Genomic DNA, 17,500 nt, shown 5'->3' on the forward strand with positions numbered 1-17,500 from the left:
CTTTCGACACTAAGGGTGTGTTGACATTTGCGATGTTTAGAGCAGTAGAATCAAACCAGAGTGTTTTACACCATTTTCTTTTTAGACAGTAGCTCGCTGTTTGGACCGAGACAATATCTCGGTCCAATATCATTTGAGTGGGTCTCGGTCCACTTCCATGTACACAGAGTGGAGGTGCCAATGGGAAGTGATTAGACCTTGCATCGACTGAGTGCAGGAAGAGAACAATTTCTGCTGTGTATTTTGTGTCCTGAGCGACTAAACTGAGCTGAACCTCAAATCACAAATAAGTAATGACATAAGAAAAAAGAAACAAAAAGTACATGTGATACAATTAGCAATATTTTTGTAAAAGTAGCAGGTCCATGTTGAACTAAATTTAGAACTAACACTGCAGTGGATTTACCTCAGAAATGATTTAAATTACATAATTTCTGACCTTTTTTGACTGCTTTTGTGCTACAAAGTTAGAAAAACATGCCGTCCATATCCGTCACCTGTGAACACTGATGCATAGTTTTCTCCTTACAATAGTGAGGGTCAGTGTGAAGTGAATATGGCATGTAAATGTAAGAAGGAATACCTGGTTTTATACTGATGCTGTGTGTGTGTGTGTGTGTGTGTGTGTGTGTGTGTGTGTGTGTGTATATATATATATATATATATATATATATATATATATATATATATATATATATATATATATATATATATATATATACAGATTTACTGTCCTCTAAAAATAACTCAACAGAGGACAGTAAATCTTTACTGCTATACAAGCTGCACATTGACTACTCTAAAATATATCCAAGTTTCATTTATACAGTATTGTCCCTTTTGAAGATTATATGAAAATGGTTGCTATATATATATATATATATATATATATATATATATATTTTTTTTTTAATATATATATATATACAGAGATGGAGGTACACAATTGTATAGAATGTCTTTGGCTGTTGGAGCATAAGATTTCCCTATCGCCTGAACATGTTCCAGCATGACAATGCCCCAGTGCACAAATCCAGCTCCATTAAGATATGCTTTGCATGGGTTGGAGTGAAAGATCTGCTTCTATAGAAGTTATTATTACAGCAAGGGGTTAAATGTAGAATAGAATGTTCGATCTTAATCTTAAATTCATATTAATCTTATGGTCAAGTGTCTACAAACTTTTGTCCATATACCTGTAGTGTACTTTGTTCGTTCTTTTGGAAGCTGTTTGGCTACACTATTACAAAAGATACTCAAATGCATTGTTTATGTATATGAATATAGTGTGTAGTATATCAGATACTATCTATTGTGTGTGTGTGTGTGTGTGTGTGTGTGTGTGTGTGTGTGTGTGTGTGTGTGTGTGTGATTGCATGTGCTGTTTAAACAGTAAATATTATCATTCAAATTCAGTTTTGCACACAAATGTACATATACACACAATTTGTGTGCTCACTCACACTCACTCTTCTTGGAGTTGCTGCGCCCTGTCAGGCTGGTGGTGCTCCCCGATTGGCTGTTGTCCTCCATGCCAGGCTCATACGCAGGGTTAACAAGGCCCGGCTCATCTGATAGGAGGGCCATGGCACTGGAGGCTGGGCCATCAGCGGGCAGAGTTGCCAGAGCAAGTTCTGAAGTGCTGTCAGTACACTCTCCTTCCTGCGAGCGGCGCTTTCTCTCAGCTGACAAGCCATAATGTGAAGCTCCTTTACATCTGCACACACACACGCACAAATCATCTATGTGAGGTCAACACTTGATACACTTCAGTCATGAGAAGTGTAGAAGCCTATAAGTGACACTGACACTGAAGTATGTGTGAGTGTGTGTGTAAGAGTGTGTTTGTATTCATCGTGCGTTCGGCTTCTTCCCCCTCTACACGTGTTTACACCGGGGGTTGTGCAGCTGACAGATTAGGCAGAGCTGTCACAGGAGAGATGCTACTCAGCACTCTGATTGGAACTGAAAGCAAGCAGACAAATAGGATTCGGTCCAGGGAGTGCCGGTTACATGCGCACACTCACACTCACACACACACACACACACACACACACACACACACACACACACACACACACACACACACACACGAAGAATATAAAATGTCCTCTGAGATAAAAATAATTGCTTTTATGCCATCACATAAATTATATGACTTGAATTAAACACACACATACACACACACACACACACACACACACACACACACACACACACACCTTTCAACCCTCTGCATACAGAATAATATATCACACAGTGGGATTGATATGAATGATTTCTAATAATTTCAATTTTTTTTATTTCTTTTTTCTTTGACATTATATCCACCACTTAATGCAATAAATGTGTATCAAGTTAACCTGTACAACTAAATCAATCAAATACAGGAGATCTCCATCCTCAGAGAAACACTGAACTTTGGTTAGGTACCAAGTCAGCCTTCGCCAAACCGGAAAATAGATTCAGAACACCGAGCCAGCGGCAGACGGTTACAGGCGCTTGGGCTCGAGATCACAGTCAGGTGCTGTAGAAAGATAAACAGATGGATGGATGGCTGCATTGTTGCAGACAAAGGCACGTGGCCTACAGACACTCGGTCGATGCCCTGGGGATTCAGTGCAAAATGAAATACAGTTTGTCTCACTTTTCTTGGCAGGCTACACCTTGGTAGATTTGAGAGAGAGAAAGAGGGAGAGAGAGGGAATAACTAAATGTGAGAGGTTTGAACAGGTGCATGATTTGCTGTGAATGAGTGAGAGTGAAAAAATGATTTACAGTGAGTGATAGATTTAAATGAGTGGGTGTGTGAGTGAGTGAGCAAAGGTGAGTAAGTGAATGAGTGAGTAAATGAGTGATTTACAATGAGTAAATAAGTGATTTATAGTGAGTGAATGAGTGATTTACAGTGAGAAAATAAGTGATTTAATTGATAAAATACTACTACTACTGACGTATAAAGCACTTCTCACTTCTCACTAAAGAACCGTCTAATGCTGCGGTATCTAAGTGAACTTCTGTACCATTTTGTTCCCACACACCTACTTAGATCTAAAGGTGCAGGCTGTTTGTTGGTACCTCATATAATGAAGACTACAGCAGGGGGCGGATCTTTCTCTTATAAAGCCCCACAGTTATAGTACAGCCTTCCAATTAGTAATTGGGACTCAGACACAGTCTCAGTGTTCAAGTCGAGGTTGAAAACATATTTATTTAGTCAAGCCTTTGATCGGTAGATTTTTCTTAGGTAAAGGATTAGATCTGGGGGATCATGGATATAGAGTGTAAAGTGAACTGGGACATTTGTATGCTGTCATCCCCTCACATTCACATGTTCACTCAGGTTTGTTGGCGGTGGTGTGGTGGGTCGTCTCTTATTCCAGAGATCCCTCATGTCTGTGTTACCTTCTGGCTCTTCTTTCTAGTTATGCTGCCATAGCGAATCTTGCCGGAGTCCAAACTGCACAGTGACATTAACTTTCATATAACAATAAGGATACTTCATAATCCATATTCTTCTCTCTCCATCATTCCTCTCTCTCTCTCTCTCTCTCTCTCTCTCTCTCTCTCTCTCTCTCTCGCTCTCTCTCGGGCGAGTTAAACATGCTCCTGAGTTTCCAGTGACCACTGTTTCTGCCCCTCTCCTCTCTCTCAATCTGCCCGCTTTGTCCCAGCCTGTCTCTGGATAGTGTTTTTTTTCCGATTGCAGGCCACCCTGTGCAGCTGGGGATGTTTCTCATCAACAGCCTGAGAATCCATGAACTTATGGAGTAATAACAAGAGCTTTGAGGAAGGAGTTTCATGTCAACAGTCTGCTACACTGACACAGTTTGCATCTGATCACCATCACTGCACACCTCAACATCGCCTAGCTGTTGTAATTGCCATTCGGTGCCACCCAGGTGAGGATGGGTTTCCTTTTGAGTCTAGTTCCTCTCAAGGTTTATTTCTTTTGCCATCTTGAAGAGTTTTTCCTTGCCACAGTCACCACCGGCTTGCACAAGAACAGGCTATACTCAGACTAATCAATTCAAATATTAATAACTACACATTGTCAATCATAACATACACATTTATAATAATCTGAAAATCTTTGTATGTATGTGTGTGTGTTACATCACACAAGTGGACACATTATTGCATTTTAACTTTCTAGCTGCAGGACCGGTATCACAGATACTAAAAAAAACAACAAACAAAAAAAATACATTCTCAGCAAAAATTCAAGGTTGCGTTTTGCATCCCAGACTAGCTTTTCTCAGTCCCAGACTCTCTCTCTCTTTCTCTCTCTCTCTCTTTCTATTTATCTCTTGCTCTCTCTCTCTCACCCATGCACCTGGATCATATTACAGCTGTGCCTGTGGGAAAGCTTAAAATGAAACTATTTTGCAAGCAAAAGGACTTTTTTTTGTTTGTTATCCAGCAGCTTATTTATTTCCCGGCCTATTCTCATCATGACACACACACACACACACACACACACACACACACACACACACACACACACACACACACACACGACCACAGGTGCTTCTTAAACTTAAAAATAGAATTACTGCATTCACTAAAAAAAGATTTTTTTTCTCATTGTTGGACCTACTGTATGTATGTATTTGGGGTTAAGATGAAAAAATCTATTCAAGATTTTGGAGTGTTGGATGTGATAAATCCAGGGCACGCTTCAAGCCGGCGCGCAAGATACAGTTTCTAGGACGACATGCCCTTCTGAGACAAGAATAATCTCATTGTTCTTCAGTGACACAGCACTGTATTAATAAACCGTATTCAAATACGAAAGCCACAGTAAGTGCACTTTAACAGCACATACAGGAAAAAAATCTCTAAAGAATCCTGCATTAATACATGACAGCCCTTAAAATGGTATTAGTTTCTAATCAGGAGAAATTCTGAAATAAAGTTTAAAAAATTTAATCTAGTAGCGACTTGTTCTCATTCAAAAGGAGCACACAAATTCTTCTGTCACACTACTCTTTCAGGTAAACGAGTCCCTCCGGAGACTGACTGGAAGGAAAAGAAAAACTACTGCTAATCGAGCTAACAAAACACATTAGTTGTTTTTCAGTGGAAAAAAAGAGAGATGATTAGAAAGAAGCAGGGAAATCATTCATTTTGTATAAGTGAGCAAATTTAAGCGTATCACAGTACCCTAATGAAATCGGTGTGTATTTAGAAAGTGTGTCATCATTTATTTCCAGTTCAATGTTTGCATATATTTGTGTAGACACATGGCCATTTCGTAGCCATGTTTCCCCCGTGTCAGTGTTAATTAAGGGGCACAGAAAGAAAAGAAAAAAACAGAGACAGAGGCAGAGAAAGACAGAAACAAATACAGAGACAAAGAAAAAGAGAGAAAAAAGGTAGATAAGCAGTCCTGCTCCTTCAGTGAGGGGCTTAGGCTGGCGTTAATTAAAATTGGCTTCCACACCAGAGATAAAGACGCAGTCTGGTTTCTGAAGCCTGCAGTCACATTGCACACTTCATAAGCCCAATCTTTACCTGATTTACCTTCTATACCGTCTCTAGCTTCTCAAAAAACAAACAAACAAACGTTTTCGGCCTGTACGGGTATATAATAACAATCACATTTCATATTGAATAGTGTATTCATAACCACGTGGATTCTCAGAGAAAGATTTTCACTGTACAGTATATTGTACCATATTGTATCATCATCATCATCATCATCATCATGTACTCAAGTGTGAGAAAACTTTGGGTTATTGTATAACTTTTAAGCTTTAATGTGCTTCTTAAGCACAATGAACATGCAAATATGGGAAACAAAATTATGCATCGCTCTAATTATATATAATTGTATCTAATTATTAATTAATTAAGTGGTGTTTTGCACTTCCTGGTATATTGACATTATTTCTGTTCCAATGTCCTGAAGTCAACAGTAGAACAGTTGTTAAGCTTCATTTCATTTATTGTTTAGGTAAAAATGCTGTCCGAAATGATCATATATACACACACAGGTAGTCCATGACCTTCGATGAAATGCATTATTGTAACTCGAAAATATTTTGTAATTCACTGCATAATTTAGCAAAACAGTGTCATATAAACTTGACAGTGTATGTATGTGGCAGCAGGCATGTGGACAAGCACTGGTTCATGAGTGGAGGGTAGAGCATATTATGCTACATTGCCTGCATTTCAAAACTTCTTCTTCTTTCGGCTGCTCCCATTAGGGGTCACTACAGCGGATCATCTGCTCCATACCCCCCTGTCCTCTACATCTGCCTCTTTCAACCCAACTACCTGCATGTCTTCCCTCACCACATCCATAAACCTCCTTTTTGGTCTTCCTCTTTTCCTCCTACCTGGTGTCTCCATCCTCAGCATTTTCCTACTGATATACCCCATGTCCCTCCTCTGCACATGTCCAAACCATTTCAATCTCGCCTCCCTCACCTTGTCTCCAAAACTTCCTACATGCGCTGTCCCTCTAATAAACTCGTTTCTAATCCTGTCCATCCTCGTCACTCCTAACGAAAACCTCAACATCCTCAGCTCTGCTACCTCCAGCTCCACCTCCTGTCTTTTACTCAATGCCACTGTCTCTAAACCATACAACATCTCAGGTCTCACCATAATCCTATAAAGACCAAAAAATTGTAAATAGAACTATAGTAACTCAGGGTCTACCTATATACAGTATATATATATATATATATATATATATATATATATATATATATATATATATATATGCATCATAATGGCAGATTTTGGTGGTTGATTTGAGACTTGCCGCATCAGTAAAACAAATGTTTCGTGATTAGAATAATTTTTTTGGTGCAGTTTATTTCTTTTTGATTTCTGAATAAAGAAAGGACATCATGAATAAATGTGTGCTGCATTGCAGGTTTTAACGTTGCCCCTTTTTATTGTTTATTAATATTTGTAATAAATATCGTCAAACAGAAATGCTCCCTGCATTGCACGTTAACAAATTTTGTGCTGTTCAAATTAATTTGCGTTAAAAGTTTCAGAGCCATTTTAGTATCTTCTCAAGGGACAATACTAATAATAAAATATATATTTTAGAGTAGTCAGTGTGCAGCTTGTATAGTGGTACAGATTTACTGTCCTCTGAAAATAACTCAACATACAGCCATTATTGTCTAAATACCTGGAAACAACATGAGTGAACATGTCAAAACCAAGTGTGAATATTGTGTGTGAGCACCATTGTTATATAGCACTGCCTTAATTCTACTGGGCATAAAATTCCATAATGACACCACAGAGCTGCTGGATGTAAGTTTCTGCAGCTTCTGCTGGAGGATGCCCCACAAGTGCTCATCAGGGTTCAGGTCTAGAGACATACTTTATACCTTCCGCATCCTCAGCAAGACAGTAGCCAACTTGCGGTGTGATCAGGGTAGTTATTATTTTGGAAAACTATCGTTGGTCCCAGTTTCTGAGGTAGGACATCATGTTCTGCTTCAGAATATCACAATACATGTTGGAATCCATGTTTCCAAGTGGAACCCGTCTTGGAAAACCGCTGTATGACCCTGACCACTGAACTGTAACTCAGTTTCAGGGTGTTACTGATCTTATAGTCTTGGCATCTTTGTGGAGAGCAACAATTCTAATTGTTGTAATTCTCAAAGAGTCTTTACCATGAGGTGCATGTTGAACATCCAGTGGTCAGTATGAGAGAATTAGACTCAAAGCACCACATTTTAACTGCTCCAATACAAGATACACACATTTGTATAGTCCTGTGAAGCAGACAAAAACATGAACATGACGAATAGGGCCTGCTACACAGTCTCACCCACATCGTCACATATCGGCGTTGCCCCGGATGGGATAGACATCCGATGCAGAAGGGAGCCCCTTTGCGGCGCTTTTCAACGTAAATGGCCGTCCTATACACTTCAATGCAAATCCCTCATCTTCGGATTAGGGTTAGGGTTTGGGTTAGGGTTAGGGTTTGGGTTAGGGTTATGGTTAGGGTTCGGGTCATCTTCGGATTTGGACGTGGCCGGGGGACAAGCAACGAATCGGTCGTATGTAGTGGACATTTCGTAACATTACTATTATTTATTAAATATAGTATAAATAATCTGATACATGTATTATTATAAATAATACGTGTTTATTAATATAAATAATATTTATTATAAATAATAAGTGATTAAGTGTATAGGACGCCCATCTACGTTGAAAAGCGACGCAAAGGGGCTCCCTTCTGCATCGGATGTCTACGCCATCCGAGGCAACGTCGATATGTGCTGATGTGGGGTGAGACTGGCCTGGAATAGGAAGTGTGGCTTTGCACGATTACGTGATGTACAAGTGTTATCACTCAGGGTGTACTCACTTTTGTTGGCAGTTATTTAAACAATAATGGCTGCATGTTGAGATATTTTTAGAAGACAGTAAAACTGTATTGCTACAAAAGCTGTACATTGACTACTGTAAAATATATCCAAGTTTCATTTCTTTAGTATTTTCCCTTGAGAAGATATAATAAAAAATGTCAGGGGTGGACTCAGTTCTGTGAGATACTGTATATATATATATATATATATATATATATATATATATATATATATATATATATATATATATATATACCACAAAGCAACATTTTATTGTCTCAATTCTGAAGTATAACATTATTAGTTCTCTGGCTGAAAAATAGAGCAAAGGATGTGGTGTGTATTTAATGCACATACACTCTCTATCTTGTCCTCTATCTGATCTCTCTCTCTCTCTCTCTCTCTCTCTCTCTCTCTCTCTCTCTCTCTCTCTCACACACACACACACACACACACACACACACACACACAGTCTGAAACATATGGGTTTTCAGCAGGGCACAGAGGCACACTGAGACAGATTAAAACACACACACACACACACACACACACACACACACACACACACACACACACACACACACTGTCTCTACATGTTGCAATCCCTCCATCTTTATCATTCATATCCATCCCCCACTACATCCATATTTGATCCCTCACCCATACTCATGTCACTCCAATTCTACATGATCCAACCTGTATTTCACACACCGTCCCATTTACCTCTTTCTCATTTCTGATATACACATGCTTTTCTTTTCTTTTCACCACTTTATCTCCTCCTGTAAGCTTTTCATTTTCCTATCACTTTTATATTCCAAAAGATACCTTTGATAGCAGTTTATTATTTTTCTACTTTACTGTTTGATTGCAAGAAGGTTTCACACTTCACTCTTGCTCTCATGATTTCCCGATGATCCAGTTATAAAGATTGTTTGACCTCTGGATGACCTCTGAGTATAAGAAATAAACAGAACTATATTTGAAAATACACCCAGGACTGCAAATCTACCTATTTTTATCCAGACAGAGATGGAAAGGTCAGCAATATCATATTCATCAAAACAAGACCAGTGCCCTAATCCTCTTCTTGGGGAGAATCATCACGAATCAGCCCGAATACTGTTTACAACACACACACACACACACACACACACACACACACACACACACACACACACACACACACAAATTTTCACAGCCAGGGTTTATTAATGTGCCATGTTTTGGCCTTAATCCCACATAGAGGTGATGGGAAGGTGCTTGAATGATGATGATGACAAAAGTGATGATGAGAACAAACACTTAAAGTATCATTTTGAATACATGTACACTATAAGAATAACATTTTTAATTTGGAATGTGCTTTTTGAACATCCAATTCCACATTTAGTCCCTATTTATTGTTATAATAACCTCCACTCTTTAGGGAAGATGTTCCACTAAATTTTGGAGAGTGCTTGTGGAGATTTGTGGAGATTCATACAGCTACAAGGTTGTGGGTAAAGTCAGGTAAAGGTGTTCAGTAGGATTGAGGTCAGATCTCTAGAGCAGGAGCTCTTGCACTTCATCCCATGCAAACCAGAGTTCACCTGGCTTTGTGCACTGCGGTTTGGGTCTCGTAGTAGAGAAGCACGGATAAAATGTCATGCTACCAATGGCATCCAATGGCATCCTATACAATTGTGTGACTCCAACCTTGTGGGAACAGTTTGGGGAAGAGCCACATATGAATGGAAAAACAGGTGTCCCAATACTTTTGTCTATATAGTGTATTTCTATATGTCCTCTAGTGCTGTAATCAGTATTCTGGACTTTTAGACTCTATAGTTTTGCAAATTTCGAAACATTTATGCCTATATGCATATTTAAAGGCTTAAAGATTAGAAACAGGTTTAAAAACCCGCATTTGCATTTAATCTCATGGTGGGAAAAACCCAATTAGGACACAGTAATGTCACAGACAAGCGGCCACATATATTATCAGTATATTATAATTACTATTACATTCACACAGGTCTACAAAGTCTCTATAATCCATTTAGACACTATTTCAAATCATACTCATACTGATATTTCTGTTATGCTAATAATAATAGAAAAAATACAACTGCTTTGGGATCTACTCTGATGTATTACCCACATATTGCACTAATATAACTTCTTTTATATTTTATATATATATATATATATATATATATATATATATATATATATATATATATATATATACAATAAATACACACACACACACACACACACACACACACACACACACACACACACACACTTTACTTGCTCAGCTTCTGCACATTTTTACACTGCAAGAGCCTTCATATTTATTAGTTGTACATTTATCCACTTATATATTACATGCTGAGAATATATATACGTATTTATTTGCACTTGTCAATTTGCACAATTGCTACTATTGTAAATGTGTGTAGTAAAGATCAGTGCACTAATAGAAGTGATTTAGATAGGACAAGTCTATATCGATATAAGATCCATTTGGTTTAACTGTACACTTTACTGTATACAACTGAGAAAACAACGGAATTTTCCATGAAATAGAACATTTTGACGTCTCACAGCAGACAGCAACAGAGGCTAATAGATGTGCTGTGGGGACGGGAATCATCCAGAAGTAGTTTGTAACATAATATTTTTCAACTTAGCCGGTGATATGTTTATGGCACACACGGTCTCAATGAAACACTGTTGTAGGTTTGTTTACCTCTTTGTGGCACACTTCCTTCACCTTTAATCCATTTATGCTATTATGCTAATTAAGATGAAAAAAGAGCACCCCACACACACCCACACTAACACACACACACACACACACACACACACACACACACAAAACGAGAGGACAGTGGTGTATTCATAATAGCTCACTGTCAATAGTCAACCAGTTTCCCAGGAAAAAGGTCCCAGCAAAGCAACACTGAGACATTAAATCATGCTAGCACTGCGTGTGATCAGCACTCTACTCAGTGTATGCACTGTACACACACACACACACACACACACACACACACACACACACACACTGCAGCAGTTAGCAGATAGAAGTAGACTACAGCACTGCACCAGCACACAGAGGACAGACCAGCTCTGATCTGTTTAATTACTCTGATGTGCTTAACTGGGGAAGATTGCTGCACACACACACAATCAGTTGCTGTGATATTTATCAAAGGAGCTGACTTCCGTATCCACAGGAGAAACGGACGAGAGAAAAACGTTTAGCAAACTTTAGAAGGACCGCGGAAAAATAGAACCTGGATAAACATAGATTGGGGAAATGTGACACATGCGTTTCCACAATACTTTTCCGTTTCTTTTTTTCATTTCGAGACGAGGCCACTGGAGCTTTAATTAAGTCTCTGGAGATAATTCAGTCTCGCAGAAGCCTTCCCGTCTTCGAGCGTCTCCGAGGAATCATTATTAGCTTTATGATAGCGGAATTTGTGCTTCAAACGTAGGCGGCGTCTCTTCGCCTGAATCCTAATGATTTCGGTTTGACTTTCTCTGAGTGAAAGGTGAAAGATGAAAACGACGGCAAGAAAGACGAGTGCGACTCGTTCAACGAGGTGGATTTAAGTCAGTAATTAATGCACACACGCTGAGAGCCCTTCCTATGGCTGCCCTGTGGTTTGATAGGGCACGCCCGATTCAGGGCATGATACACCAGAGTGCCTACAAGGGCAATTACTTACTATAGGTCTCACCTTTTCCCCCTCTCTCTCTCTCTTTACCCGCAAATGCGGACACATTCTGTTTCTTGCACTCTATCATCCAAACCCATTACCCTATGCCTTTTTCTATTTCAATACTCTCTCACAAGCACTCCCATGCTGAAAATAAAGCCGCTGCATACCTTTATAACGTATGCACTTCATCATGAACTGCTACAGAAAAGCCTGCGCGAGGCTTGCAACGTCTCGCAAGACTAACGATTTTCGATAATTATGACACTTTGCAGAGTATCTGATTTGTCCCTTGGTGGAAAATGTATGGATGGGTAATAACATTACTGTATTGGCTTTATAGCTCACGGTCAATCGATCAATGGTTTTACTTTTTTTAAGTTGGACATAGATGACATAACTTACTACTGTCTATTAATTAATTAATTTATTTATTTATTCATTCAATCCATGTGACTTCATATAAGGGGGTGTGGTCAATTGAAAAAATATATATATACAGTGCCCTCCACAATTATTGGCACCCCTGTTTAAGATGTGGTTGTGGACTTTCTCCTTTTTTTTTAAAACAACATAGAACCCAAATGCAAAAAAAAGAGAAAAATCCAACCTTTTATTTAAGTACATTACTTTGGTGGTAAAAAAAATCACACATTTAGAAAAAAAAAAAACTTGAAATCATGTGTGCCACAATTATTGGCACCCCTGATGTTAATACTTTGTACAACCTCCTTTTGCCAACAAGACAGCACTTAATCTCCTCCTATAACATTTCACAAGATTGGAGAACACAGAGAGAGGGATTTTTGACCATTCTTCTTTGCACAATCTTTCTAGATCATCCAGTGTCCTGGGTCCTCTCTTATGCACTCTTCTCTTTAGCTCGCCCCACAGGTTTTCGATTGGGTTGAGGTCTGGGGACTGAGATGGCCATGGGAGGACCTTGAGTTTGTGACTGCTGAACCACTTTTGTGTAGATTTTGCCACATGTTTTGGATCATTATCCTGCTGAAAGACCCAATGACGACCCATCTTCAGCTTTCTGGCAGAGGTGTACCATGTACCATCTTAAACAGGGGTGCCAATAATTGTGGAGGGCACTGTATATGCTGGCTTTTTAAAAATTAATTTATAAAATTGGTGTGTCTACTCATTTTATTTAAATTATTTATATCCAGTTCTTAATATATAAATTTGATCATATCGAAAGAATGTATATAAACCAGTTATTGATCATATTGTAAATTTTTATATTTTATATTCCTTTATATTTATTGGCTGTACATTTATTTACTTTCTATTATATGCTGTACATATATTTGTATATTTATTTGCACTTCTCGTAAATGCTAAACTGCATTTCGTTGCTGTGTACCTGTAATAGACAATGACAAAGTATCTATCTATCTATCTATCTATCTATCTATCTATCTATCTATCTATCTATCTATCTATCTATCTATCTATCTATCTATCTATCTATCTATATATCTAGCTAGCTAGCTAGCTAGCTAGCTAGCTGTAACAAATTGAGTATAAGGTTCAATATGTAAATGTGTATCTATTTAACTCATTTCAGGTTGTGAAATGGACGATCAGGTTCATTTGGACAGTTTTAAAAACACAATAATATAATGCTAATATATGCAAGAATGGATGCACGAATGACTTCCGAGCTATGGTTCAGTAACGGTTTAGCATCGGAAAATATCGTGTGTAATGAAGAGCACATTGCTGGGGTCTTCTGAATATGCAAAAAAATTTTTACAGAAATCCATAGTTAAAGTCTATTTACAGATGAGACACCATAGAATTTGTATTGAATGCTTAGAGCATTAGAAATTGTTCCTAATATGTATAGTATGTAGTCGAAGCAATTTTTTCTTGAAATGTACTATATATGGTACACTTTTAATACTCTTTTTGTTTGGAGTTCTACACTTCTATTGTACTAAAATTACCTACAATACATGGTGTTTTTCTCAGATTTTTCATTCTGTAAAGAAACATATCAGCGTAGAAACGTGATGAAATGTGTCATTGAGGGGGAAAACAAAATGTCCAAACCAATGAAAATACGTATCTCAAATCTCAAAAAATTGAAACAGTAACCTACGCTTGTTTAGGCTACATACACATTAATCTACAGCCATGTACCACATACACTGGCTTTTTCGAAGGGTTTTTCTTCCTTAAAAACACAAACAAATCATCCCCATTAAAATATAAGACTCTCTGGACTGTTTTAGGGACTTAATTAATTGTCCATCTCTTCGATTAAACTCACAGAGATCTGATTTGTTCCTGGATATGTTTTGACATGCCCTGAAAATTGTTCTTATTTCAGTTACCTATAGCATACCAACCTTTTATTGGCAATTATCTTAATGACTCACTACTCTATACTAACATGTTCTGCTACAATAATATATGACTGACATGCATATACATGTTTGTGTTTTTGAGATTTGTGACTGAATGTTGCTTATATTTTAAAGAAAAAAAAATCCACAGATTTTACAAAGTATCATTAATGTTAACAAACTGAGCCTTTGTTTTTGAGCCGAACGGGTCACTTGACACCCTTGTCGTTTTTTGAGAATCTCAGATTTCCAATCTACAACACAATAACGCGGTTCTTTTCGCAAATGTATGCAGCTTGTAGAGGGTTTAATTATAGTTTTCCTTCACATGTAGATTTTCAAACGTATGTTTAGCTTTATTAAATGGTAAGAAGCTTAGATGTGGTTAAAAACTGATTAGAGAAAAGAAGATGTGACGAGACTTTGATTAGCAGCTGCTGTGGAATTTAGCAAAGAGAAAATGAATAGAATATTAGACATGGCAGTACAAAACAGGTGGAAGTCTAAAAGCAAACTGCAGCATTATTTTGATTGTCCTTCACTCAGCCTCTCTTTCTCATTTGCACTCTTTCTCTCTCACTTGCTTTTACATGCACAAACATTTCTCAACCCTGCTTTTCTCAACCCTGAAACATTCCCCTTGTTGATTAGAAATGCCGAGAGTGTGTTTTTGTGGTTGTGCAAGCCTGAATATGTACATCCTCCTTCATGTTCAGAAGAAACTGCAGGGTGGAATATGTGTGTTTATGGAATATGGTGTTTGTGTCTAGTTTATTAGTCCATGATTCATTGCTTCACTTGGATTAATTACTTATTTACTCACACATGATGCTTGCAGAGAACATCACAGCCACAGGCGTGAAACTGTGAGAATCTATTTAAAAATGTGCATGTTTTTAATGATTATATCATTGTATGACTTTGTTGTCTGTGTCACATATGCTGAAGATCAAGAGTCTTGATAGATAGATAGATAGATAGATAGATAGATAGATAGATAGATAGATAGATAGATAGATAGATAGATAGATAGATAAAGTTAAACCACACAAGCTGACACATGTACTGTATGTATGTATGTATGTATGTATGTTTGTATGTATGTATCTATCTATCTATCTATCTATCTATCTATCTATCTATCTATCTATCTATCTATCTATCTATCTATCTATCTATCTATCTATCTATCTAGACTACATGATCTACATCATAATGATTATTATTTTTGCTCTTTATGAGAATCCAGATGAAAGATTGATTCTGAACTTCTCGTTTTTCTGTAGAGAAATTATCCAATAAAAGAAAATCTCAGGTTTTGTTACAGCAAAAAAAAAAAAAAAAGAAAAAAAAAGGTATTTCTTTTTTTTTAATTATCGAAATTTTTTTTAAAGAGGAATAGTCAGTAGATACCTGTGTGAGTATGAATACTTAATTGCATGCTTTTAATATATACAAAGAATGCAAGGACTTTTGTCCCATTAACATACTGTAACATCATGCAGCAAAAAATAAAATAAAAATAAAAATAAGCATTTTGCAATCCATTTGTAATGTACTCTGCTTCTGTCTGGGACACTTGCACTGTCAAAGTGAAAAGTTGCTGTGCTTTGCCCAGCCGAGAGAGAGAGATATAGATAGAGAGAGAGAGAGAGAGAGAGAGAGAGAGAGAGAGAGAGAGAGAGAGAGAGCAGTAAAAAAAAGATGCGATGTTAGTGCTAAGTCTATCTGCTAAATCATTAAGAGAAGAAGAGAACAGTGCACGCTGCTTCTCTGGTTCAGACAGCAGCAAAGTGTTGATTAAGCAACACCGTCTTCGATCGTCTTCCTCGCCTTCAGTAACCTGATAAACTTCGGCAGAACAAAAGCAGACATGAATGCGAGCGGCCTAAAGGTAACATGGCATATGATGTGGTGACAGGAGCTGTGTGGATCTGCTACCTGCCAATGCAGATGCCTTGGGCTTGGAGTTAGGTTTAAGGGGGAAAAAAAAACCAGGGGTGCTCGAGGTAGATTTTCCTTACGATTCGAGAGAATGTGCAATACGCTCGCTCAGCATTTCTCCGCTGCTTTTATACCCAATAGTGCAGTCAGTGCATTAGCTGAAAAGATGTGAGAAAATAAAATAAAAATTGGGATTAATGTATATAAAAGTATATACGCATGCATGGAAGTCCTTCAACGGTTTCCATGAATGAGCCAGATCGTCCCGTAGGACACACACGCGCGTACACGCACGCATTCGTCAGGCCATCCGTGAAAATAAGGTCACCACGGCAACACACAGGCCTTTGGCTATAGCCCCGATTTCCTGCGTCACCCTGACGACGACATGCCACTGCTCCAGCAGAGGACCATGACACACACACACACACAAACAGGCGCACAAATCACAGCGCACACAGCTTTTCCCCGCAGGCCTGCTGTGTATTGCTGGTTAAAAATGAATATGTCCATCAGGAGCTATTCAGATCTCTTCCACTGCACAAGAAACACACACCACAATCAGAAGCCGGAGAAGCTCTGGTCCAGCCACTGGGATGTGCAATAAGAACAGGAAAAACAAAAACCCTCTCGAGTAACATTAGTACAATTTACACACTATAGCTGCTCGGACTAGGTTTAACAGATCCAATAAGCCACGCGATGTGACTGAAGCACTGAAGATCTCTAGAAAAATGACTAGAATAGTGAGGGGATTCATTCGGTCGGAATGTATGGCAAAAAAAAAAAGAGTTTTGGGTGATCTCTTTAGGGGTTAGGTTTCTTGAGCGCTTATTATCTTCAGTATTTAAATATTAGGATCGTTATTGAAATTCTAATTCATTTGATTTATTGATAGTTTTATACATACAATAGTAGTTTGTCTATTATTGAAGATATATTATTTTTACACTCAAAAACAATTATTTTAATGATATTAGTATGTTATTCATTTTTTATAATTCACTTTTTATCGGTTACTGGGGTTAGGATTAGGTGCTGATAATAATAATAATAATAATAATAATAATAATAATAATAATAATAATAATCATAATCATAATCATAATTACGC

At 37.9% G+C, this 17,500-nt stretch overlaps 1 protein-coding gene across 4 annotated transcripts in view; it reads right to left on the reverse strand.

The window, feature by feature from the left end:
* Positions 1–17,500, reverse strand: part of lnx1 (ligand of numb-protein X 1) — a 48,429-nt gene that overhangs the window by 17,209 nt on the left and 13,720 nt on the right. For 2 of the 4 annotated variants that reach the window (XM_046836518.1, XM_046836520.1), the window contains one exon: positions 1,470–1,717. In XM_046836518.1, coding sequence (XP_046692474.1) covers positions 1,470–1,717 — 248 coding nt within the window. Of the gene's footprint in view, positions 1–1,463; positions 1,718–17,500 lie in introns of all 4 variants that reach the window. The other 2 variants (XM_046836517.1, XM_046836519.1) reach the window with 1 other exon arrangement.

Source organism: Silurus meridionalis, chromosome 23 (assembly GCF_014805685.1).
Source record: "Silurus meridionalis isolate SWU-2019-XX chromosome 23, ASM1480568v1, whole genome shotgun sequence".
Classification (NCBI taxonomy): domain Eukaryota; kingdom Metazoa; phylum Chordata; class Actinopteri; order Siluriformes; family Siluridae; genus Silurus; species Silurus meridionalis.